At 39.7% G+C, this 26288-nt stretch overlaps 1 protein-coding gene across 3 annotated transcripts; it reads right to left on the bottom strand.

Annotated features, from left to right (window-relative positions):
• Nucleotides 1–5055: 5055 nt before the first annotated feature.
• Nucleotides 5056–26099, bottom strand: ulk3 (unc-51 like kinase 3). Of its 3 annotated transcripts, none has more exons than XM_084721170.1 (17): nucleotides 26004–26099; nucleotides 25294–25438; nucleotides 24869–25009; nucleotides 24521–24641; nucleotides 23505–23600; nucleotides 23006–23149; nucleotides 21298–21380; nucleotides 19398–19553; nucleotides 19061–19166; nucleotides 18869–18909; nucleotides 18573–18675; nucleotides 17926–17990; nucleotides 17451–17529; nucleotides 14408–14448; nucleotides 9224–9271; nucleotides 8980–9043; nucleotides 5056–6282 (listed from the first exon to the last, which is right to left on the bottom strand). In XM_084721170.1, the coding sequence occupies exons 2-17, from the start codon at nucleotides 25396–25398 to the stop codon at nucleotides 6266–6268; spliced, it is 1410 nt and encodes a 469-aa protein (XP_084577296.1). In that variant the 5' UTR covers nucleotides 25399–25438; nucleotides 26004–26099; the 3' UTR covers nucleotides 5056–6265. The 3 variants fall into 3 exon arrangements, with proteins under 3 accessions (XP_084577296.1, XP_084577305.1, XP_084577315.1); XM_084721179.1 differs by having other exon boundaries at nucleotides 25294–25554; nucleotides 26004–26083; XM_084721189.1 differs by lacking the exon at nucleotides 24869–25009.
• Nucleotides 26100–26288: the final 189 nt, after the last annotated feature.

Below are 26288 nucleotides of genomic sequence, written 5' to 3'. Positions count from 1 at the left end.
ATATATGCCTCAGTGGCTTGGGAAGTTCGAGTACCTGCATATACCCTGCATTTTATCACAGCATTTACAAATGTAGTGTTAGTTCACCTCAAAATCTGAAATACATATTTTCCTTTCTTTTTTGGTGTGAGTTACTGAGTTTTCAACCATATATGATAAAAAAAAAAAAAAAAAGAACTAGATGACACTCAGCTTGTCAGGCTCAAAGTGCCAAAAAATACATGTGAAAAACTCAGGAGCGATGTCTCATTCCAGAAATCATTACCCAGTTACCCAAGATAATCCACAGAGCTTGTTGTGTGTATTTTTATGTCGCACCTATTTTTTCTCTGCTGACTGACACCCGCCAACAATATCACTGAGCCGGCTGCTTAGTGATGCCAACTTTACATCTCAGCCAAGGAGGAGGCTATTAATGTTAACATCCCACACTGTCACGAGCGCGGGCCTCTCATCCATGAGTAGAAATATACTTATTTCTGAAGTGTAGTCTGGTAGACAGAAACTAGCTCCTGCGTGAAACTGTTCACGAGGTCTGTGGATTATTTTAACTAACCAGGATCTGATTTCTGGAAAGAGACATTGCTGTTGAATATTTTATTTATTTATTTATTTTTTAGTGCTCTGAGCACCACAAGCCAAGTGCCACTTAATTCCATATTATGGCATTTTGAAACAATGATATTTTTCCAAATTACTTCCCCATGTGAGTTTTACTTTACATATTTATTGCCTTTTTTTTTTACAGTGCTTTATAGAGTATCTGAAAGACAAAAGCAAAGGTTACTGTTTGAAAATGTCGTTCTCAAGTCAGCCAAGTGACTCCAAAGTAAGCACCGCATGTGGTTGTGTTTCAACGTCTAATATTTAAGGGATTAGGTCAGTGTAACTGAAACCTGGTGAGGAATTTGAAGTGTGTAGCCGCTGCACAATAAATCTTCATTGGAACAAAAAAGACAAATCAGGATACTACTTACAATTTAAGCCCAAGTTGTAATGGACCTTTTTCCACAGCAGCCATGTTTACATGACATAGCAGGAACACAGATGTTCCCAGTGATGCTAATTAAGGTCCATTCAGGTCAGACAGACCTGCTGCTATTGGGCATGTTAGTTTACTGGAAAGGCTCTGCTACACTGGCACTACTTTAATTAGTATCATTGATAACACCTGTGTTTACCCTGTTATTCACGTCAATATGGCTGCTGCGAAAAAGGGCTTATTAAACCACCATGATTTTTAGAGGAGGAAGGCACTGAGACAGTCAGGGAAAGTTAGTTCAAAAGAAAGTTAGTTTACAACTATACTGATAATGGATTAATCGTTTCAGTCATTTTTCATGCAAAAGTGTCAAACATTTGCTGGTTTCAGCTTCTTAAACGTGTGGATTTGTTGCTTTGCTGTCATTTATGACAGTAAATGATGAGTCTTTGGGTTTTGGACTGTTGGTTGGACAAAAGACAAATTACAGGTCAAACAATTTCTCATAAAAATAAACAGCAGATTTATCAATAATGAAAATAATTGTTAGTTGCAGCAAAGATCAACTCAAAAAAAAAAAAAAAAAAAAAAAAAAACAGTTTTAGAGTGAGCAACCATTTGGGGCTTGTTCTACACTTACTTTGGTATTTACAAGTCATTAACAACCTGTAAAAGAGTCATTTAGCATTACAGCTAGGTGTGAGGTGGACACCTGTTCTGCAAATGTCACTTGTCACATCCAAAAGGTACAAAAATGCAGTGGCAAGACAAGAAAATTAAACTGAGAGAAAGAAAGTGTTTTCCAGCACAAGAGGGAAGAGATTTAGTTACACAAGTCAGATGCACTGCATATTTCTATTTATTGTCAACTGCTGCTAATAACCTTTGATTAAAAAAAAAAGAAATATTTCTATGAGTCATATTTGTCAGGGTGTCCCCAGTTAGCCTTGCGTGACAAAATAGACCTCCATGTGATGAGCAGTTAGAAGTTTGTTAGTTACAGGTGGAAAATTTCACCATCTCCATGCCTGGAGAGAAACTTCTGCACAGCTTCTCCTGATTTTTTGTTAACCACAGGAATCCTCCAGCTCTTCCAACTGTCTATTGTGTCATAAAAAACAGGGAGATAGAGAAACAAAGTGGCCTGCAGTTACCGTATAGCATGACTCCCTCTAGTTTAGTTAGATTGTCTTTGGTCCAATCTGTCTTAACCATTGCCATGCATCTTAAAGTCCTCCAACATAACCAGCCCGTCCCCTTCAAAACCCCCCTCACCCCGATTCTGGGAGCAAAATCAAAACAAACACGAGCAGAGCAGCCTTGGGGAGTTGAGTGTGTGTGGAGGGAACAGGGGGGATACAGAGGCAGCACTGTGCTGGAGCCCATTTTCTAAATTATCTTTATTCAACATTTCTCTGAAACAAACCCCCGACCCCCACTTTCTCGTCACCGCTCCAAAGTGGGAGTGACCCGGGGATTTAGGAGGCTCTTGTCTCTCGTAGGTACAATGTTCCATTCATGATAACCATCGAGCCACAGTGAATGGCTGACCCGCTCTCTGTTTTCAGGGCAGGGGGTTGCTGGAGTCAAGGGCACCCGGTTCCTTCAGGTCTTGAACATAGAGACCCCTCTTTACGGGTGACGTTGATGCCAATGCAGCTTGACTGCTGTCCCGTTAACAGCATCAACAGTGCCGGAGAGAGACAGGGAGCCTGGAAAGGGATAGGCCAATAAGTAGTGTTGTTGGAGCTGCAGTGAAATGGAGGCCAATTAAAGCCACAATGCCGTAGGTTGTGGTTAGGGAAAGGAGACTGGGGGGTGTCTTGGAGGATGAGGTTTCCATTTCAGAATCTTCCTTTCTGGGTTGCATTACTTCACGGATATTCTCTCTGCACTTTTTGGGGGTAATATATATTGGCAGGACTCCCACAAACAAGCAACAAAGCAAGCACAAGGGTCAAAATTGCATCCACAGTTTTCCTGGCAGCAACATGCTCATGTCATGATTAAAGCAATGAAGCTGAGCCAACACCACGGGCACTGTTAGCCAATTAGAGCCCCCGACTCCACCGCAAATGCAGCACCCGGTGGTTCTCCATCCTGTTGCTCCAGGACTCGGGGGGCCGTGCTGCTCTCTGTTCTAACCATACAGTCTGGGAGTGATTTACACCTGGCGTGCCAGGTGAATGTGATTAACCAGCTGGTGCGGCACAAAACAAACATTTCTGTGAGTCCTGGGCAGATTTGAAAACCACTTGCTAAACCTAAGGCAACTACAGGCGCACTCTGTTTCACAGCTTTTAGGAGAAGGAGACATATTTCTCCCAGATTCACTGACGATCTTCCCAAGATTTTATTGTATTTTAAGTCTTTTTTTAAAGGGTTCCTCAAGAGACATTTCACATTATACTTCCATTAAGTTGAGGGACTCACAAGAACATGGCTGCTCTGTTCATCAACAGTAGTGAAAGCTGTAGTAATATACAAACCCCAGTTATAATAAAGCTGACCTGTCCTGGGTCCAAGCTGATCTGAGATGGACTGACACAAAGTGGAAAATTGTGCTGTGGTCTGACGAGTCTACATTTGAAATTGCTTTTGGAAATCATGCTTGTCATGTCCTTTGGGCTAAAGAGGGAAAAGACCACTCAGACTGTTGTCAGCGCAAAGTTAAAAAGCCAGCACTTGTGACGGTATGTAGGTGTGTTAGTGGCAATGGAATCATGGGTAACTGTCAGATCCAGAAAGGTCCCATTAATGCTGAAAGGTACATACAGGTTTTGGAGCAACATATGCTGCCATCCAGGGGACGTCTTTTCCAGGGACGCCCCTGCTATTTCAGCAAGACAATGCTAAGACATGTCCTGCACATGTTACAAAAGCATGGCTTTGTAGCAGAACGTCAACAATTAGTGTCCTCAGTTCCCAAATACTCACCGAGTGTTGTTAAAAGTAAAGGTGATGTATAACACTCGGAAACTCCCAAACTTTTTGGAATGTGTTTCAGGTGTCAAATTCAGAACGAGCGTATGTTTACAAAAAGCAATATCTTTATTCAGTTTGAACATTAAATATCTAGTCTTTGTACTGTATTCAGTTGAATATAGGTCGAAATTTTTTTGCAAATCATTGCATTCTGTTTTATTTACTGTATGTTTTGCAGAATGTCCCAACTTTTTTGGAAGAGGGGCTTGTTCTATCTTTTAAATCAGTCATATGCACACTACCGTCAAACTTCTGTCAACTTGTTATGGTGTTTGTATGCATAAAATACCGTGTAATGCAATATTATCATTATTATCAGAGGTTTTTCTGGAGGTGTGCATTTTTGTTTTCCAAATGCGTTTGACTCGGGTGTGTCATTCCTAGCTACATCTTCCGAGGTAAAGGGAATGCAGCCTAACACCCATACCAGTCACACTTACAGGTTGCAAACAGGCTTTCTGTTAAAAATTAGTGCTAAGCCCAGATACCCTTGATGACATCACTATGACACCAACAGTGTTACTTTCTTCGACACAAAACTCCTCCCGCACCACAGAAAACCTTATAACTGTTTTCACAGGTGGCACTAATCTAGTATTTTTAAGTGCTTCACCTTTCTAAGATGGTTCAGGTTTTTGAAAAGCTTAATTTCTACCTCTGTGCGGTAAAACTGCAAAGAGTGCAAGTGCATGAGGACTGTATTACTGCAAAAAGAGTTAGATCTGTCGAGCATGGCAGAAGTGATATGGGCAATAAACAGAAAGAAGATAATATAGTTATAATGAATTCTTTGTGGAATTCCCATAGTTTTTTTTAGATCTGGTAAATTTCAAATTCAGTTTTCTCAGTGTTCCAGACTTCTATATGAATCATATAATTATGGAATGTTCTTACTTTCCCATGCCTGCCTTCCTCTCTCCTCCTCTTGTGGACACGAGCCAGCTGTTTCTGCAGAGCGGCCTTCCAGATGATGACGATGGCCAGCGACCAGCAGCGTTGCTCCCACGACAGCACATAAATCTTTCCATAGGTCCTGAAACACGAGTGTTTGCCTTGTGCTGTTGACAAAAAGTCCAGACTATAGAGACTTCAGAGACTGCCATTTTTTATTTTCCACTGATTTTCTCATTTAATAAATACATATAATATAAAAATCACAGCTGTATAAACATTCAAATAAAAAATAAAACAAAACAGCAGTGTGGACATCTTGCCAGCAGACATATTTGTACATGTATCCACTGAGTCCTGTTTCAGGTCTTTCCTCCAGTTGTCCTAAAAATTATATTCACAGAGTAAAGCTCCATGTTGGAAGATTCAAGCGCTTTACCTGTTTGAAATCAAAACAGTGTGTGTAGACCTACAACAGCGAGGATTATCGGCCTGCCACCGCCTGTTAAGCTTTTTACTGTTTCACAGAGGCCTAGTTATGAAGGCTCTGCTTGAGCGCCACAACTCACTGTATCCCTCAAATACCCGGCTGGTGCCAAACCTAAGAAAATGCAAGTCTAGTGTAAATAAGGCAGAGGCCGCACCTCTCCAGTTTTCCCCTCATAGTGGTGGAGAGGGCTCCATCAGCGGAGAGAGCATAGTGAGCCTGTGGTTGAGCCACAGTAAAGGCAGTGGGGAACGTGGGGGGGTGAGGGAGTACGTGCATGTTTGCAGAGGCCTCGATATAATTTACTTAATACTACAGTTGAAAACTGATGTGACACTCCTCGACGTCACAGCTCCCTTTTGATTGTATTTTCAGGTTTTCACAGTTTTTAGGGGTGCTGCACACTGTTAAATGTTTTTCACTACAAAAAATGCAACAGTCTCAGTTTAACTCGTTTACCATGACAGTGTGGTATTGTCATACAAGCTGTCCAGCATTTACATATCAATGGTGTGTCAGGAGGAGGGATTTGAGGCTAAGCAGTGCAACAACACCATGTAAAGAACAGGGAACTAACTTTCACATTCACCAGTGTGCAAGTCCAAAAATTCAAGAGCTACTTTCAGTATTTTACCAGCCAACATTTTTTCCCCTCAAAATGAATAAACACAAGTTCTCAAACTGCCAAATCATCAACTTTCCAGCAACAACCAGATCATTGACCACATTTTGGCTGCTGACTGTAATATCCCACCCGGACAGCGTTCTGAGTTGGTTAGAGTGAAGTGTGATGCAGGTTTGATTTGGCCCCTGACAGAAACCTGGTCGTCAGGTGAAGGCACTGCATCCAAGCTGAACACTGACAGGCAGTCTGTGGCTCTGTGGGGCATCACAGCCAGTTCCCACGATGGCCGTCGGCCTTACTGCAAACAGCAAGCTGAGAAAACAGAGGTGATTGATGTGTGTTAGCTTTCACTTTGTCAAGATTACAACACATTTCTAATTTTAAATTTACTATATTTTAAATAATAAAGCTGAGGCAACTCCAGTCTTCTTTTAGGATTACACAGAATAATATATTCCAAATATGTTTTGGATACTTCTATGGTCAATGGAGACTAATCCTCGGACTAAACATTTTCAACAATATTAGATACAGACAATTAATGATCATTTCTAGCCTTGTGGTGTATATTACATTAAATTAAAATTTCCTACATTCTCATTTCTCTCAACCTATTCTGTCAACCTCTACTTCAGTCACAGAGTTCCCATAATATGGTGACATTTAAATAGATTTTACATTAAGGTCATTTAAATATGGCTGGCAGGCCAAATGGTTCATGGACATTAGGATGACAGTAGTTCAGTGAAATTGACATTGAAGTACTGTCACAAAAAATGATGAATATTGATAATGACTGCAGAAAGTAAGCATGTTTTGATGCAAAAATGTCACAGTATGAATATCTTATAAGACTTTAAAATGGATCCTTTTCACAGAAGCCATTTTTACATGAAACAGTGTAAACACAGGTGTTACTAATGATACTAATTAAGGTTCTGTTCCATTCATGACAGGGGTGTTGTTATAGTGTATGTTAGCTCACTGGAAAGGCTCAGCTACACTAAATGGAATGGTACCTTAATTTGTACCTATGGTAACACCTGTGTTTACCCTTCTATTTCATATCAATATGGCTGCTGAGAGAAAGGGTTATACTATCTTTCAGAAAAACATACAGATAAACAGTACCTTTATTAAACATATTTTTAATATAACCCTAAAATAATGTAATCCTTTTTTTCATAATACAACCCTAGTTCCCAGAAAGCTGTGATGCTGTGTAAAACCTAAATAAAAACAGAATACAATCATTTGCAGAAACTTTTTCTGCCCGTGCATTATGCCCCTTTCATACACAGTCATGATACCATCACCTGTTTACCTGTGGAATGTTTTAGAGCATTCCACAACTTTCCCAGCCTTTTGTCCCAGCTTGTTTGTAACATGCTGCGGGCATCAAATTCAGAATAAGCATATATTTACAAAAATAAATGTAGTTGATGAAGTAAAACGTAAAATACATTGTATTTTTCCTTTTTTCGACTGACTATATGTCAAAAAGGATTAGCAAATGATCAAATTCTGGTTTATCTGTTTTACACAGCATCCCATTGTTTTGGGATCAGGGTTGTAATAAATATATAACTAGTTTTCCCGCCTCATTTTACACCTTCACACATGTACTGTATTTACTGGCATCCTGTTGTGTTCCACAGCATGAGGTGTAGGTGGGCTTCTCCTGTGCTCCTTGTCAATCATGAGAGTGATGCCTCTATGCTGAAGGTTTACCTTAGTCCATCCTTTATAGTATTCAATGGGCTGTATATCAGGATAAATTCTGACCTTAAAGGAAAAGTTAGCCCTCATTTTTCACTTGCTGTGACATAAACTGGACATCTGAATAAATTACGGAGGATGCACAGCATTTACAACAATATACAGAACAATTATTATTGATCTTTCTGTAAATTATGGACATTGCACTTAACTAGTCATGGAAAAATTGGTCTGGCCCTCACACTAATCATGCAGGTGAGAAAAAAAGTCTGTGTGTGGCTTCAGGCTTTAAGGGGGACAAATGTCTGGTTATAGCGTGATGGTTCTCAGCAAAATTTTGCTGCGTGTGTTGGTGTAGTCTAAGGTCAGCAGACAGACTTGGGCGTTGCTGCGACCCTCTCTTGCACAGCTGCTACTGGATCAGTGCCAGCCAGTACGGCTGAGCGTAGTGTGGCTTTATTAAAATAACAGCAGCAGAATAAGAAGCCACGTTCTTCGTGAAACTTGAGCCGCCTCTGGAGTCATCGGTGCCCTTCCCCCATCCCCATTTTTTTATTCACAATTCCCTAGGAATTTCTTGCTGAGAACAGGATATTGTCTGGGCTTTAGGTATTCACTATCCATCCAGGAGCTCAGCTTAGAAAATATTGGGAATTAGACTGTAATATATAGGTTAGAGCTAAGGAAGTTCAAGTGTATTAAAATGTAATGTATCATAATAATACATTGCTTTTTAGTTTGTTTATATAGTGTTGAGAGAAGTTTCAGTATATTAAATGTTATATTATTGAAACACAGCTTTGAATACCATTTTTCTGATTTGATATGTACTAAATATACACAGATTCTTTAAATATAAACAATATAAAGTGTATTATTATTATTGTATGTTAAAGGAATGAAGTCTCTGTGTGTGCTGTTGTCATTTCTAGTGTTTGTGTGTTAGGAGAGTAACTCTTTGCTAGCACCAAGTCTAACTTTCACAAGGTCGGCTTTACAAGAGGGCAGAGGACAGAGCGGCCCAGGGCTCCACTGAAATGAAATCAAAGAGCCAGACAGTCCTGCAGGGTGGCCAGCACAGCAAGAGAATGGCTCATATTTTACTGGTGGAAAAGCCTTTAATGAAAGGACATTTCATTACATCTTGAGGCGGCAATTCCTCGCTTGACCCTCACCACCTTCCCGAACCAAACCTCCATATAATCACTTATCAACATGGCTGCAAAGTTCTCGCAAACACACTCTCATGACCAACAGAGCAGTTTATACAACACCAGCAGGGAAACTCACAGCTTCTCACAGAGTCTGCAAGAGGTTCTCGGTCCAGAGACACGTCATTCTGAGTCTCCTGCATCTGAAAAATAAACACATACATAAAAACATCAATACAGATATACTGTAGGGACTGAAAGATTTTTAAATGATGTAACTATGTTACATCAACATTTTTTTCCTACCCATAGTCTATTAAACATATTCTGTGCTCTTACTGATGAATTTACTCATTCAGTGGAAGGAAGAAATTTATTCTTACCTTGATATGCTTTTTAATGTATTCAGCTCTGGTCATAAGGCTTTCAATCTGATGAGAGACATTAAATTCCAATAAATATAAGTACAATTAACACTGTCAACACAAGTGTTTGTTCATGTTTTCAGCCAGTGTGTACTGACAACTGGTGTTCTACTGGGGTTTCTTTTTTTAGACCCATTTGCAGTATGGCTCTGGGGATGGCTTGGTTTGTCCACAGTCCAGACTGAAATATATCAAGGATACAAGTTGATTTATTTGTCAGTTGTAGTTTCCTCTCTGATTGATTGATTAGTACAAGACAAATAAAACTCAAAACTACAACTATAACTATTGGACAGACTGTCATAATGTACAGACAATAGTGATTTCCAACTGACTTTGGTGTTCCCTTGTCTTTTCCTCCATCACCATCACCGAGTTGACATTTATAGTTTTTTATGTTGGTGAGTAGTGAAATATCTCTATTAGATGGATTGCAATGAAATTTCATGATCCCTTAACTTCCTATCGTCAGGGCAAAACTAATCACATTCCCATCAGCCTCCGCCATACTTGGTGGTTAGTGCTAAGTAGCAGATGTTTACATGCCAACACGCTAAAGATGATGAACATGGTAAACATTACACCTGCCTGCTAAATCTCAGCATGTTAACATTTTCACTGTGAGCATATTGGCATGTTGTTATTAGCATTTGTCTCAAAGCACTGCTGTGCCTCAGAATACTGCATGATAACTGCTCCTAAGTCTAGCTTGAGTGTGTCAGGGTGGGAGATGAGTACGACTCACCTTCTCTGTATCTGTCACTTTTGTGAAAACTTAATAAACTATGTGAAAAGATCATAGACATCCTGATCCATCATGACCCTGATGGTTAATACACCTAATAAATAATAGATAACTCCTACTTTTGAGGAACATGTATACAAAGATAGATAAGATAAATATCAACACCTCAGCCGAGGTGTGCCTGGAAGTAACATCTTCAAAGACAGATATGTAACATTAATGCTCTTTTAGTTAGTCTCTCCTGTAAGCAGATGGCATGAATCCTGCTTGGAAGCAATGAAGATCTACTAAGAATCTAAATATTGCATCATCTGATATTTGATAGACAATTCTAATCTGCACTAGACAAAAACAGATTTTTTTAGATACCATGAAAACTGTTTTACAATAACTGCCAGTAAAAGCTCTTGAACTGGTAGACTATAATGATTCCCACGTATTTTAGGTTGAATATAAAGAGGGATCAATGGGCCTCATGCAAGAACTGCTTGTACGAACAGGTGTGTTCTTAAGTGGTGCGCACGAGTGATTTAAGAGAATTTGTCGCATTCATCAATTTTCTTGTATTTTGAATTTTCTTTCAGACACAAACATAATTTACAAGTGGTCCAGACCTGTCAGAGAGTCATGTGCAGTCAGTCAGTCAGTATCCAAACCACAGTTTTTCACTAATGACTGTATATTTCATTAGTTTGAAGACATTTTGAGTTTGAAAAATAAATTATGCTAATTATAATTATAATTAATTATGTTTATATTATCCTGTTTGACTACATTTCAAATTATGATATACTTATAAATTTCCATGTAACACCTACCATCATTCATTCAATGATGTATCATTACCTGCTGTCAGGTGTGTTGGCTGTGTATCTGCACATGCAGGTTTATGAAGTCTCTGTCCAGGAGAACATCCTCACTTATTCTGTCCTTGTCTCTGTGATGAAAACTTTGCTTTAACCCCATCCTCTCGCTGCAGTCATCACTCGCCCCTTACTGTGACCCTTCGTTTTGTCATTTTCATTACAAGACATTTCTTCTTTATTTCAGTGACCGTCCAAGCCTCTGGTAACACAGCATTAACAGCACTTGCTCTTCCCATTTCTTTGCTTTAGCAGGTCTTTTAATTCCACTGCTGACGCTGTTAAAATGACAGATTTTACTTCATGGATCTCTGAAAGCAGGATGTCAAACTCCAAACTTGTTGAGTTCTTCTTTTTTCTCTTTAATGCCGTTTTCATGAATGAGCACTTCCTGACATATGAAGAGGGAAGCGCAGTCATATATATCATTATTGGGTTGTTAATTATGCTAATTTACAAGTCTCATGCGCATGCACTCAAATATGCACAGGTGGATAATTTACAGAGTTTTCTGCAGATACGAGTGTTTGCTGACTCTGACATGGCATGTTCGTACGAGCCCTTCACACAGAAAAAAGTAAGAGAACTTTAAAACAAGAATGCAAAAATGTTCCTGCATGAGGCCCAGTGTATTTGATTTTTACTTAAAAAAACTAAATTTTTATTCCAAATGTATGTTCTGAGCTTTGCTTGTTTACAGTAAACTGTGGCGTCTTCGTGCAGCAGAAAACAAAATAACTTTAAGATATGTGGGGAGATAAACTCCATGTCAAAACTAGATTAAACTGCCAATGCACTTCTTGCTCTGTCTGTTATTTTTTAAAGCATTTCATATGGGACACATGTGCTAGCAGTAATTTCTGTCATCATATGCTTGAGGGTGCTCTTTACTGTGGTAATCAGTCTTCTGGTGATCATGAGGGTTCTTGGCTGTACCTCATACCTAGTTATATCACCACTATGTCATAGTATAAAGCAAGTCCTCTTGGGTATTACTGCAGTAACATCTGAGGGTCATAATCATGGGGGACCCAAACTGATGGCTTCCATAATTTGCCTTTTAAACACCAATCTGTTGCAGTAAATAATCATTCTGACCACAGGTTGTTAGGATTCAGCCCTGACCCTGAACCTTATGTAGCCACAGCACTTTAATCACAGCCCCTTTAATCAACAAGTACAATAAATGTGGAATGAATCTACATGGGTGAGGAGGGTTCATTGGACTTATTGATAACTTGCAGAGTTTTAAGAGTGCACAGGTCACAGGACAACATGACCTCACATATATTCAGCCCTAATGACACGATATCAACAGCACTGCATGGATCAAAGCTGTGGCTCAGCAGTGAGAAACCAGGATATTGAATTACAGCTTTGAAAGGCTAAAGTGTGCTCTACAGTAGATATGAACGCACATGGAGGCCAGTCATGGCAGCATGTGTTGGCTCTTTCGTGTTCTCACATGCACACATGCTTTCCATCGGATCCCCCACCCCCGCCTCTCTAATGCTGTGTTAGATTATTACAGCCGCATCTGAATTTACTTAAGACAAGCACCCATAAAACTTCAAATAGGGAGGTCTATGAGGCCCACTCGAACCCCCTTCCCCCCCCTTGGGGTTTGTTGGTGAAATACTGTTGTCTGTTGTTGGCTCAGTTGCTAGCTAAACATTGCACAAAAACGAGTTTGGAGCATTAATAACAGACATGCAAAATATGAATGCAGGATCCTGATTCCTGTAAGTTAGAGCCAGAAAATTTACTAGACCATCAAAATTTAGGGTTTATTAAAGTATGTTCGGGCTGATGTCCAAAAGCAGGTATGTATTCTACAGGAAAGGTTTTATTAGTGCAATAAGGCAAGTGAAGGACTTACTTGGAGCTGAATATTAATTTTTATTATTTGTTTGATTTATTATTTAGAAGTCAAAATCTATTTCTATCTAATATAAACTAAACTGTTTTTGTAACAGTTATCACAGACACATTATTTTCTGCTTGAAGTTACACATGTCTGTAAATTTAAATGTCAGCTTTGATTCAACTGAAATGATTGTCAATGACAATGACAGTGAGAGTTTAATATTTGGTGGAGGGAATTTAAACCTGCAATGACTGATTTTTTTTGCCACTTAGAGGTAAAACAAACAAGCTATAAACAAAATACTGTCATATTGCAATATTACCACATTTAAAATTAGCTTGTGCAGCGACTGTTCAAAATGTGCCCGTTTGGAATGGGCCAAATGCTTGACCTCCGGTATTGTTGCTTTTAGCTTTCTTGAGAACGGCCCATTCAAGAAATTTCACGCTCGACACTGCATCGCCTTGGGTCCATCTGCCATGACACAGTTGCGTCCCTTAGCAATGCCAGGCTATTTCTCCCACAAAAGCATTTCAAAAGATACACTGCTGAAAGGGCTACATGGTATGGTAAGAAAAACGTGTTGTAACTATTTTGACAGATATTCAAGTTGTGATATGATTCAGGATTTGAGGGAGCGATCATTTTTGTATTAATATTTTTCATTTTCACTGAAAAATAAAGACATAGAAAATATTATGATGTGACATTTGTTGGGCTCTGTACCAAACCAAAATATTTTCTTACATCCGAAGAACATTTGTAGACCAGGCCATCTCTGCATCTGTACAGTCCTTCATTATAATGCTGTTTTGTCACACATTTTTCCTTTATCAAGAACTTTCAGCCTCTGTGATTTGGATATTGCACTTGGATATATTGCGATTTAGCTAATTTTCGATTAATTGTGCAGCCCTGATAGCTGGTGCTTAAAATGACTGAGTTTAACCAAAGAAAATGCTAATTTACAAGACTTTGCTACAGTGTAACATCCTGGCTCCTCTTTCGTCATCTGTTCTTGGGCAGCAAGCAACAACAAGTGAGCTGTACCCAACATGCCTTTTGGCAGTGTAACAGTTAACAGGGGTCCTCTCTCAAACAGACATGCTTGTTACATACTTGTGTAACAAACAAAATGTAACAAATATTTGTGTATTTATTTGTGTTTATGGTCATGGGATAAATGTTATATTCAGGTAAGCTCTTTTTTGGTTTCCACCAAAGTAGCTGGCTATATGGTTCCTACATGCTCCCCTACGGTCACCAACTTGTCATCAACTTTCTGTGTCTGCTGTTTGGTCCTGGACAGGTAGCAAACAGTGTGTTTATATAGGTATTTAGCTAAAAAGCGTTAATGAGGGTGAACCAAAATAGCAAAACCAGAAAACTAAATGTGTCTCTTTTCCCACACAAGTGGTCGTGTTGCTGATAAAAAAAAAAAAACACCTTTAAATATCCAATTATAAAGTGGACAGTGATTTATGTGTATGCAGCAGTAATATAGATGATGGATTACGTTATTTGGCCATCACCATGAAAACATGCACATGTGAGTGCCGGAAAAAGGCTCATGGGTCATGTGATGATCAGCCGAGGGCTCGTCAGAGGTGACAGATAGTTGCTCCTACTGTGAGCACTCAACCAGAAGCCCTTCCTCACCTACTCACCTCTCTGTGGAGCAGTTCTCTCCTGCGGCCCTGGGGCTCGGCTGGCTCGCCATGAGAAAGAGAGGAGGAAAAAAAAGATACAAAGAATAATGAGGGAGAGGAAGGAAAAAGAGTCCACTGCCTAATCACCTTGTTTGTTCAAGAAGAGGTCAACTACTAGATTGGATTTCGCTAGCGTGTAGACTGGGGGCTCAAGGGTGGAAATGGTTCTAATGTAGGCCAGTGTTTTCACAGTTAGTCATCCTGGAGGGGAGATCGACAGGGAGGGAAGAGAGAGGGGAGGAGGAGGAGAGCTCTCTGGTGGCAAGGCATGTTGGGAAGCTGGGCAACAAAGAGCTCTTAGCCAAACAAAGAACCAATGTTTTCTCCCCTCAATCCCCTCTGGTGGTATCTGCTGTGCCACACAACGAGGCTGACACATGAGAGACAGGCTGGTTAGGATGGCATGGGATTAGTTGGACCAGTAAATCATATATAACTGATCCACTGACAATAAATACCACTGTTAAGTTGCATTTTTGCTAACTATTTCTTCATCCACATAAGACAATAAATGCAACATCTAGAATCCATTAACTGAAATCTAAAAGTATCAGTCCTTTAAAAAGAAACTTTCAACCTGGACCCAATTTTCCCATGTTTTTGTGTCTAAATGACTAATGGGAACAACATTTTTTTAAATTGGTCCAGTATTGAGGCAGATTGCTGCAGCCAGCTTTAGCCAAACTGAGCTTGTTTTTGCAACAGACAGGCTCAGATTGTTATTCTAAGTGTCTGACAACGATAAGGAAAGAATCGCTATAAAGATAGACCTTTTTGTAAAACAGGATGATAGATTTTGTTTAACCATTAACAATTAAAACTCACAAAAACACCCTGGCTTGTCTTCCACTGTTCCTACAATCACCAGCTCTGGTTTGGTTGAAGTAAACCTTTTACTGACTGTGTTAGATGTTAAAATATTATTGATGTAAACACATTTCTCCCCACTGCTTCTCTGATGTCCGACCTTCCTCTCACTCCTCTCCTCATACTTTCACATCAAACACAATATATTAATGGTTTCTTTCAACTAAAGAGTTGTATGAGCAGTGGAAAGACAAGCCAAGACATTTTTGATTAGTTGTATTTTGTTTCTGTCAAGTGTGAGTGAAGATGACAATGTTACAATTAAAGTCTGGTTAGTTTGACAAGAGCAATAAAACACCTGTTTCTGGTTAAACAAAACATATCTTACTCCTTAAAAAGCAGCCTATCTCTGAGGCAGTCCTTTCCATAATCTTGTCAGACACCAAGAATGACAATTGGGCAAAAACACGCACTACGCTGTAGCTTAGCTGAGCTTCTGTCGGCTGCAGTGGTCTTACTTACTAATGGACCAAATTCAAAAATTGTTGTCCCCTTTATATTTTGACAACCTGTCTGTGTTAGGTCTTGAATGAGACTCACCTCTCTGGTCTTGTGTATTAATTTGCCTGGTCCTCTCCTTCGTCCTTTCTCTGTCTCATTGATATCAGGTGGTAATTTTTTCACCATAGAATTTCACCTAATTGAACACTGCGGCTGACTGGGGAGGTGGACAGGTTAGTTTAAATTTTTTTTTTCCTGTTTTTTGTTTGTTGAAGTGCTGGACCTTAAAATCTTGTATGTCATAATATACATTTCTATAGAATGTTAAAAAAAAATGTAAAAAATGTTGGCCCTATTAATCATTTAGACACAAAACCAGGGAAAATAAGTCCAGGATGAAAAATACTGAAGTTACCATTTAACCCCTACTGGACAAACCTTCAATAACGCCGGCTAGACTATTAGAGCTCTTGTTTATTAGAGAGATAATAGTTTTTATTTGTTTCTGGTGTGTAATAACACAAAGACGTGAAGTGTGCTGTCTGAATGGGAAGCAGATGGCGCGGCTCTCATACCACACACAGGGTGCTGGCACCGGGTCTCATCCCGGCTCAAAGCCACATCTGGATCACTCTATCCCACCTCTTCCATTAGGCCGATCTTCCAGATGAGCTCATGAGCCGGGCCTAATGGACGCCAGGCCACAGAGTCACTGGAGTCTCTTCTGTAGCTCCTCTGTTTGTCTGTCTCTCTGTCACTTATTAAGTGTCCCCGTCTCCCTCCAAGTCTATTGCTTCACTCTGTCTCTGTCTTTCTGTCAGTTTGTCTTTGACTCTTTCTAAATCACTTTCGAGTTATTTTCCATCTCTTTGAGACTTTCACTGAGTCTTTTTTATATCAATCTGTCTCAAAGTCTCTCTGTTCAGAGTCTCTCTCTCTGTTTCCAGTTAAGTCTCTGTCTTTACTCTCTCTTCAAGTCATTTTTGTCTCTCTTTTGCAGACTGTCCCTTGAGTATCATTGTCTTTGTTCAGCCACTTCTTGACCTGTCTCAGTTTCTAGCTGTGCCCTCAACTCTAAATGAGTTTCTCTCAGAGTCAGCTCATCGTCTCCACTCTCTAGTTCACTTTATGCGCCCTCATGCCCATCTGCCTCACAAAATGACTTTTCCTTCAAGTCTCTTTTATTCTGTTTCTCTAATACAAATGTGTGCAAACACACACAGCTGCCCAAGGCTGAGGTGATGTCTCTGAATGCAGTAGACGTAGCAGATGTGGGACTATAATATGGTTTAAATTTTCCCCCTCAGTCACCCACTACAGCTAAATGGTCCTTGAGCAAGGCACTTAAACCTTTGGCTCCAGTGAAGCTGGCTCTTTAGCCAATAGGAGTTGGGCAACTGAATGAGTACATCAACAACCTGTGACTGGCTGGGTCCATCACAGGTTGTTGGGTTTTTTTGAGAGGGATCTTTGGGACACTTTGTGTTTTATTTTGCTGATTTGGTCTGGTCTAAAGAGTCTGCCACAAAAGAACGAGCAAGTTCTCACTGACAGCCACTCATTCACAGTAACTCTAAAGGTTATAGGAATAAGATGCATTTTTGATTTGAGGTGAACAGTTCCTTTAACATATCACCCAACCCAAGTAGCCAACAGTAATAAAGGACAGGATAGCTGAGTAATATTTACCTACCTGCTAACGCCAACAGAAGTTCTCCTAAGCACTGTTGGTACCCATCCAGAGCCTCACGAACATCCAATCCACTCTCCTCCTGTAATGGAAGGTTGGAAATGAGGCAAAACGTTGTTTCATATCTGCCTACAGAAACACTTGGGCTACAATGGTGCATGCATAGTTCTGCCATTTCAGCATTGAAAAAATATTTTATTCATTACTTTCTTACTTTTTAGGCTGTTAACAGCAGAGAAACAAAAATATAAACACGTTTCCCTCACTAACACAGCATCAGACAAGTAAAAAACTGCAAAATAGAGGTTTTTGGTTCACCAGTGATCTTAAAAGATGTGGTTTGGAAAGAAATCTGTGAAAAGGGATTGGTTTGTATCCTGCTGGTTTGTATTTTTTTCTGCTGTATTACTTCTGCTTCACCCTGCTTTTGTGTGCATCTCAATAGCAGCGGCATCACCCAGCAGAACCCCCTTCTAACCTTAGCGATGGTAGTAGAGGCCATCTCCAGCGCAGCCAGCAGTCGTGGTTGGTCTCGAGACATTTCTGAAGTGGAAAGAAAACAAAAAAAACACAACTTTGAGTCCTGCTGTATATCAGTCTCAAGGCACCATCAATGCGCTCTACTAGAAAATATGGAATACTTGTAAGTAAGTCGGCATGCCAGCTGCACTATTTTAAGACTCTAATATTAGTTGACTTGAGATACTTAAGATTTCATAATATTTATTTTAGAGCAACGGGGTAATAGAGCATAAGTGTCCTTGAGCAAAACACAAATCCCTGAGAGACCCAGAACTGCCTTTCTCTGGCTGACCTCTGACCTCTGAGGCAGAGGAAAAGAAAATTAAATTTTGCTCACAGGATTCATTAAAAAGAGGAAGACAGGATCACTCATCTCTGCATTCTTCTATACAGCAGTTTAAAGCAATTTTGAGGATGTATGTACTTCCAAGAATAATAAATTTACAGCAGGAAAATATTTTAAAAATTACATTACTTTGTGAAAACCAAGTACAAAAAACACACATTGCATTACTAAAGTTGCCCTGTCACACATCTCTCGACCAGACTAAGCTATTGCTGACATACAGTGGCCCCACCTCTGCACCGAGCTGTGTTCATTACCTCGGAGGACATCCCTGGAGGTCCGGGCCTCCTCAAAGCTCAGTCTGTTGTCTGAGGCCACCAGGGCTTTCAGCTCCTCGGCTCTGGACACATACTGGCTGACCTGTGGGAAGTCCTCTTACATTGACTCAACTTAATCATGTCAACCACGCCATATGCTCTCCATCTACACCATATGGTATTCATAGAGGAGAATTCAGTCCAAGTGAGAGCCACTGGAGTGTAAAAGAAAAGAAAGACCAATTGAAAATAGAAAGTAATCCTAACGTGAATACAGGGAGTGTTTTCAGGGGTACCTTCTGCCTGAGGGCATCTTTACGTTGTCGGTCTGTTTCGTCTAGAGGAGAGGGGGGAGAGAAGAATGGTTATGTTTTGGTTTTTACATTTAGTGCGTTTACTTTGGTAGTTTACTGTGATGGAACAAAGATGGTGCATTGTTGAAGGGGCTTAAGCCACAGACAGGATATGAGAGTGGTTGTTGCTCTTACAGTGAATAGCGGGGACAAAGTGCTCAAGGGCACTGCAGTAAAGAGACAGAGCAGCAGACCTCTCCCCCTCCTGGTCCTTCTGAACAGCCTGCAGGACCAGTTCTTTCTGAAAGGAGGAAATAGGAACTGGCATCACTGAATGCAAACTGCAGCAGCTCTCCATTGCTTATGCATGCATGCAGAGTCAAGGGTGAAGGCACATGTGGGGCAGGCATGAGCGCAAACCTACCAACACATGTGTACATGTGCTCAGTCAATCACACACACATTATTCATGGTCGTCTGGAGGAGATGCACACATGCCAGCGCACACTCCCCTTTCTCCCTCTTCTCTTACCGCTTTCACTAGGCTCTCTGCGCTCGGCATGTGCTCCAAATCCACAAAAGGGTGGAGGAAGAACTCTGCAAAGGTGATCCGGGCATCTGGATTTCTCTCCAGAAGCCGCAGGAGAAGGTCTCGGCAGTCCTTGGATACCCTGGCCCCGGGAGGGAGCTGATGCACAAAACACGACCTTATTATGTTACACTCAATCCACAGGACAATCCAAGGGAAAAGGACAGCAGATTGTTGCCAGAGACCCTCTAGTCTCACATCGCTACTTTTTATCAAAAGATGACCTTAAAACTCTCCATGTGAATCCCTGAGTAATGGACCATGTGCTAATGCAATCCATTGAGCTCCAGCCTAATGTCCAACACAAGAATTCAAGTGTTTTGAAAGCCCTCCATCATTAAAAGTACTGTTATCCTTAATTGCTGCTGTGTTGTGGTAATTAACATTTGGTTTGTGTAGCCAGTGAATCAGGACAGAGACACAACTGTGACTTTAAATTGCCAGCAATCAGTTATCATTTCATTTCAACATATTAAGCTCAAGACAAAACTCTTGTTTGAAGTCTTTAAACATCCAATTAGCATTTTAAACCATATTAATTATGGAGTTTTTACACAAAGATCATTAAATCGGCTGACTTATAGATGAGACAAGGCACCAATTTGTCTCTCTTTACATGTCATGATCAAATATAATATATTGGCCTGTTTACAAACATGTAAAATCATTTCATTTCATTTGCATCCCAGACTGTTCCTTTAAATTTTAGACTGGAGATGATAAAGTACATTATGAAAGTATGCCATCCAGTGGCTAAATGGTGAATAATCACAAATATTGTGAGAAATCAACCAGTACTCAGTGATAATGTGTTAATGTGGTAATGTTTAATAAACAACATCATGGTAGGACATACATTGAACAAGAAAAGGAATGATTCTTGCATTTTGGTTTCATTCAGTTTGAGCATTAATACTTAAATATAAGGATAACATGCAAACTGAGGTGACTTAAGACCACTTGATATTTTAAATTTTCTTATTCTAAAGTGATGTGATGTGTGAATGTATATTTGGATGTTAAAAAGTTAACTAGTAATGACCTAAAAACTAAAATTATGAGTGAAAAATTTCTCAACTGACTGAAATAAAGATTCATACGAATTGAAAATTTATTTAAACAATGTTTTGTGCTTAAAAAACTAAATTCAAATAAAAGTGTCCTTGTTTTAGTCTTTATCAATTTGATCAAATTTGTCAACAAGCATGATAGGACACTGGTGCAGACTGGGATGTCTACATGACTGTGAGTTAAACATCTTCACAAAGTGTTGTGTTTGTGTTGTAAAACTTATTCTGAACTTCTTAAATGATTGTTAAGAGCTTGTGATGCCAGACAAATTTCCATGTGAACAGACAATCTAGTATTATATTAGAATTGAAAAAAAACTAAACCTAACACTGAAACTAAAAAAAAAATTTAAACGATAAAAAATAAACTGAAGCAAGCAAACCTACTCTGGAAACTGACACTAAACTGTAATGAAAACAAAAATTACAACAAAATAAAAATAAAAAATAATAAAAATTTAAAAATAATAACTCAGTAACAAAGTGTTACTGAGACAAACGGTGAAATATAGCAATTCATGCGTTGGCAACTCCTCTAAAAATAAGCACTGCTGCGTTACAGGACTTTGTCGTTCTAGACATAATATAGTATTTGCCAGTATTGGACTATAGTTAACACATGCATTCACTGAATGATAAATATGTAGCACAATGTGGCACTATTTTAGAGCACTAGTGTGAGCAGTGAGTCATTCAAATTTTTAAGAAGGCTTGCTAGCTGTCTCAGTACAGCACTTCATTCATGAGGAATTATTTTGTTGCTCAACACGTACCTCGATAGGTTGGTTACTCCGGATCTTCTCTGCCAATTCAGCGTATGACTTTGATGCGAATGGTGCTCGTCCAAACAGTGCCTCTGCATGCACACAAACAAGGTTAATGAAAAAAACAATGTAGACCACTTCAAGAGGATAATCTGCAGCGATTGCAAAGTGTTAAACCATGAAAAATAATGTATTGTGTATTAAGTTAAAGTGCATGCATGCTTAAAATAGTGGACTTAAAAATGATCTTAGATTATCTACCTTAACCATGTCTGACTGTACATTTAACTTGTCATTGACATGAATGATGTTGTTCTGTAATGAGAATTTTTCAGCCAAAAATTACATGCTACTATAATTGGCTTACATGACTGGCAGTGAGAGTCCTCCCATTATGTCCTGTACGTCATTCACTCCACACAGTGCAATTACTGTAGTGCGCTAATTATACAACTATCAATTATTGTACCAAACTAAAAAGTGAACTAACCAGACTTCAATTTAATGATTAATGGCACAATTTTGTTTATGATCTCCTTGGTGCCAAGTCTACTCAACTGATAAAACCTGAGATGTTAGAAAATATTATTAAGGGGGAATCATGCTACAGCAAGGCACAGTAACACCAGATACTGTGAATGGGAATATGTTTTGTTCACTGACCACTTAGCCATTACCATGACCGTTGGCATTCCCACCCCACTGCCAAAACTCACCTTCCATAATCTAAATTCTGTTCCCCTACCTCCCTCTTGTCCTCCCTCTCAGAAAACATATCCACTTCTCCCTTCATTGACCTTCACAGGACCTCTCAGACCTCATGGACTACTACAATCTCACTCTATCCTCCTGCCTCGACAAGCTTGCACCCCACAAAACCAAAACAGTCTCCTTCACCCACTCTGCTCCCTGGTACACCCCCGAACTCCACTTGATGAAAACTTGCGCCCAACAACTCAAAAGACTCTGCAATAGCACAGGTCTCACAGTTCATCTGGACACCTTCAAAAACCATCTGCAGCAATACGAAGATGCCCTTTCCTCTGCCCAAACCACTTACTTTTCTCAACTGATTTACACTGGCTCTGGAAACCCAAACCTGCCACCTGCACCACGGACCCAATCCCCTCATGCCTTGTCAAGGCCTGCTTTTCTGTTCTTTCTCCACTTATCACAATAAAACAAAAAAAAACAAAAAAACCTCAACATCCTCATCCTCCTCAACCTCAGCGCTGCCTTTAACACCATCAGTCACTCCTTCATTCTGTACCTTTTCCCCCTTGGTCACATAATCTGCAGTCATGGTCTCCAGTTCCACTGCTTCGCCGATGATATCTGGCTCCTCATCTCCAACAAGAAAATCTCCAATGCCACCCACTCAACCCTGACAAACTGCATCACTGGAATAAAACCAGTTTCCTCAAACTAAACTGGGACAAATCCAAAATTACCATCATCAGACCAAAAACACTCACCAAATCCACCCATAACTTCACTCTCAATTGACGGCTCCACGGTACCAACCTCCCCTCATAACTGCAATCTTGGTGTCATTTTTGACATATAAAAGCATTATATAAGTACAATGTATTATTATTATTATTATCATTATTAATATTATATAATGAAGCAGCATTACAATGAACAGATTGTCTGAAGCAGTGTGTAATTTATGTTGAGGGTTTCCTGTATTTAAAAGAGATGAAAAGACACTCACCATAAAGAATGACTCCCACCGACCAGAGATCTACCCTGGAGTCATACTGGCGTTGGCACACCATCTCAGGAGCCATGTAAAGAGGAGAACCTCTCAGGACACTCTGCTCGTCCCACGGTGACATGTACTGGGCAAACCCAAAATCTGAGGGCAAATCAGAATGTAAATCAGACTGTGAGAGATTCTAGCGGGTACAATGGCCCTAAAATTGTCTTCAACTACTGCACAGTTCTACCAAATGACATGTTTATAATGTAAAATATACAATGGGGTGTTTAGTTGAAGCTATACAGTTTAGGAGTATGATGTTAATACAACATGAACAAGCAAATGTGGCCTGCTGTGCAAAAAAGTCACTTTCTTGGTCTGCGAACATAAAAGCACAGTATTGTGATTCACTTTTTCTGGAGTCTGGTGCCTAGCTGAAATGATCTGAATCAAATGCTAATCAGTATGTATTTATTTGACTGTTTGACTGTTTGAGTGGGCATGAGATCACCTGCTAGTTTGAGGACAGAGCCGCTGAGCAGAATATTCTGGGGTTTCAAGTCCAAGTGTGAGATGTTTCGCTCATGAAGAAACTGGAGGGCGCAGGCTGTTTGTGTTGACACATATACAACCACACAATGAAACAAACACAGCGATCATGTAGTTCTGAAGTTTGCAACTTGCATTAAATAAGAATACATGTTAAAACACAACAAACAACTTACAACTTCCTACATTTAAAAAAATAATAATACTAACTGGTGCACAAAAACTGTTGACCTGTGCTGCTTTGTTTCCTTAATAAAAGATATAATTATCCATCAAAGTAGATATAAATAAGAAAATGTATGCGCAAACAGATTCAGGGTTCCTACACCTCTTCCAATGCAAAATTCAAGAATTTTTCAAGCATTTTTGAGGTGCATTTTAGAGCTTTTCCAGCACTTTACAGCTATAGTAAATTACATCTTTATATACCCTTATATATATGATCAAAAAGATTAGGCCCTATATAATTTCTTCATCACATTAAAACATACGTTATTGTGCCACAAACAACCAAAAAAAAGGTTTACGATGGCACTCTACAGCAGGGTGACAAATTAAGGAAAACACAACAAAGTTGTACCCCGCCTCTCACCCAATGTCAGCTGGGATAGGCTCCACCCCCCCGCAACCCATCAAGGATAAGCGGTTCCAGACAATGGATGAAAATGAACAACAAAGTTGCATGTTTCAAAATATGTCACCTGTCTGTAAGTAGACTTGGCATCCTATATAACTAGACTGAGCCAATATAAAACAATCACGCAAACATTTACTATACTAGCAATTACTAGAACTGGAACATATTTTATTTATTTATCTAAAGTGATTTATTATGAAACTGATGTAATTACAGCTTCAGATAGTTTCAAGCACTTTATCCAACATCCAAGCACTTCTCAGACCTTGACAAGTGTTTTCTAGGATTTCCAGCACCCAAAGGAACCCTGCTGGTTGTAACCTCGTCTGGCAAAGACTCACCTATCTGTTGCAGGAAGCGCTGGGCCACCCTCTCCGGTAAAATCCTGCGGCTGCGGATGAAGCGGGAAAGATCTCCACCAGAACACCACTCCATGATCAGATAAATATTCTCAGCATCCCACTGATGAAAGAGAAGAATTCAGACACTCTGGGAAAGAGACTAGTGCTATGGTTTCAGAATATACATCAGACACTAAACTCATAACCATCTCTGGCAGGAGACAGATGTTTTCCTGTTGTGCCTTCTAATGGTGTCAAATAGATGTTCGGAATTGAAAAAATGTTTATTATTCACAACATATCAATTGTTTAAGCTACCACAAATCTAAAAGCTGTAAATGAGCTCACCTGAAAGTCTTTTAGCTGCACTATATGAGGGTGACGCATAGTCTTGAGGATTTCAATCTCTGTGAGCAGGTTTTCTGTAGATGCCTTATTTAGAGACTTCTTCGCAACCACCTTCACTGCCACCGCCTCTCGACTGTCCCCCTGAAAGATCACAGCCCAGAACTAAACTTCAACTTTCACTTTCAGTTTTAACAACAAAACTAGACTGAACTTAGAATACCAGTGTGAGTGAATATACTTGTGTACTGACAAAATTGGGAGTCTAGAAAGCACATTTAATAATGGAACATATCTTTTACATTAATTGTAATATCTTAGTTGGTCAGCAAAGTCAAGTCAAGTACAGGGAATGTCACTGCTGCTCACCTGAGTCAGACTTTGAACTCAAATGCAAACATGACTGCTAAAGCAAGTTTCGAGCTCACCTTTCTGTAGGCTTTGTAGACTGTAGCATAGGTACCACTGCCCAGTTTCTCAGTGAGGATGAAGTCCGCCAGTTTCGGTGGAGCAAAGCTGGAAGTTGAAGCCATGCTAACGACAGCAACATCAAATTTCCTTAGACGGTCTGGGCCGGAATGTAAGATCAATATGCTGTTCAATCCAAATATATGGCCTTCTGCTGGGAGGTCAGAGGTCAAGCTCAGCTGCAGAAGATCACAGTGATGCCTGTATACGACCTGTTGGGGCTACATGGACCCTCTAATTAACTGACAGTCAACCTAGTTATCTAATTCCACTTTAATTCCACAGTCAATTATTTCACCATTTTGTTTGACAATCACTTACAGGGTTTACTGTAACATGCTCTTACTCTGTTGCTCAAATTCAAAGTTTAATGCGGACTGAGGCTTCATTTATCCCGAATAAACAGCGTATTTTAGGCAGGCTCGTTAAAGGTCATATTCTGACAGTAATAAGTCAGAATGTAAACAGAGAATTAACTGGCCTAAACTTGGTGTACATCGGTTTGGGAGTAGCTACGTAACGCAGCAATAGCTGTCTAAGTTAGCATGTATACAAGTACTATAATGTTAGTCAAGCTTTAGCCAAAAACAAAACTGAGGAGACGTTCATTAGACCTCTCCGCGCTCATGCAAACGTTTTTAAAACAGATATATAAATAGTTGAGACTTACTTGTAGACGAACAAATCCACAGTACGTGAATGAAAAGTCAGTGTTTACATTGCTGACTGCTTTGGTTTGACGGCACGCTGCACTGCAGTGATCAGCTGACAGTAAAATGAGATGAGAAAATATATTACTGCCACCTAGTGTTGGTCCTCCGTTACTGCAAATCCCTGCAGGAAACGTGAATCAGATTTTGAAAATCACAGTACACACAATTTGTATATTTATGAGTAGGAATATATTATAATTTTTTTCTTTTTACAAACGAAAAAAACGCAGGTTAATCTATAT

Source organism: Lutjanus erythropterus, chromosome 1 (assembly GCF_056507025.1).
Source record: "Lutjanus erythropterus isolate fLutEry1 chromosome 1, fLutEry1.hap2, whole genome shotgun sequence".
In the NCBI taxonomy this organism is placed as follows: Eukaryota; Metazoa; Chordata; class Actinopteri; order Lutjaniformes; family Lutjanidae; genus Lutjanus; species Lutjanus erythropterus.
Note: the sequence above shows the minus strand (reverse complement) of the source record. Positions and strands in the feature narration are given on the sequence as shown.

Bases quoted from the DNA above. Each gene is read 5' to 3' on its own strand.
- ulk3 (XM_084721170.1), bottom strand. From the start codon at position 25,398: ATGGCTTCAACTTCCAGCTTTGCTCCACCGAAACTGGCGGACTTCATC. The intron at 23,150-23,504 runs GTGATCTCATGC...ATTTGCCCTCAG, and splicing joins CTCTGTCCTCAAACTAGCAG to ATTTTGGGTTTGCCCAGTAC. The intron at 17,530-17,925 runs GTTAGAAGGGGG...CTTCCATTACAG, and splicing joins CCTCTACTACCATCGCTAAG to GAGGAGAGTGGATTGGATGT.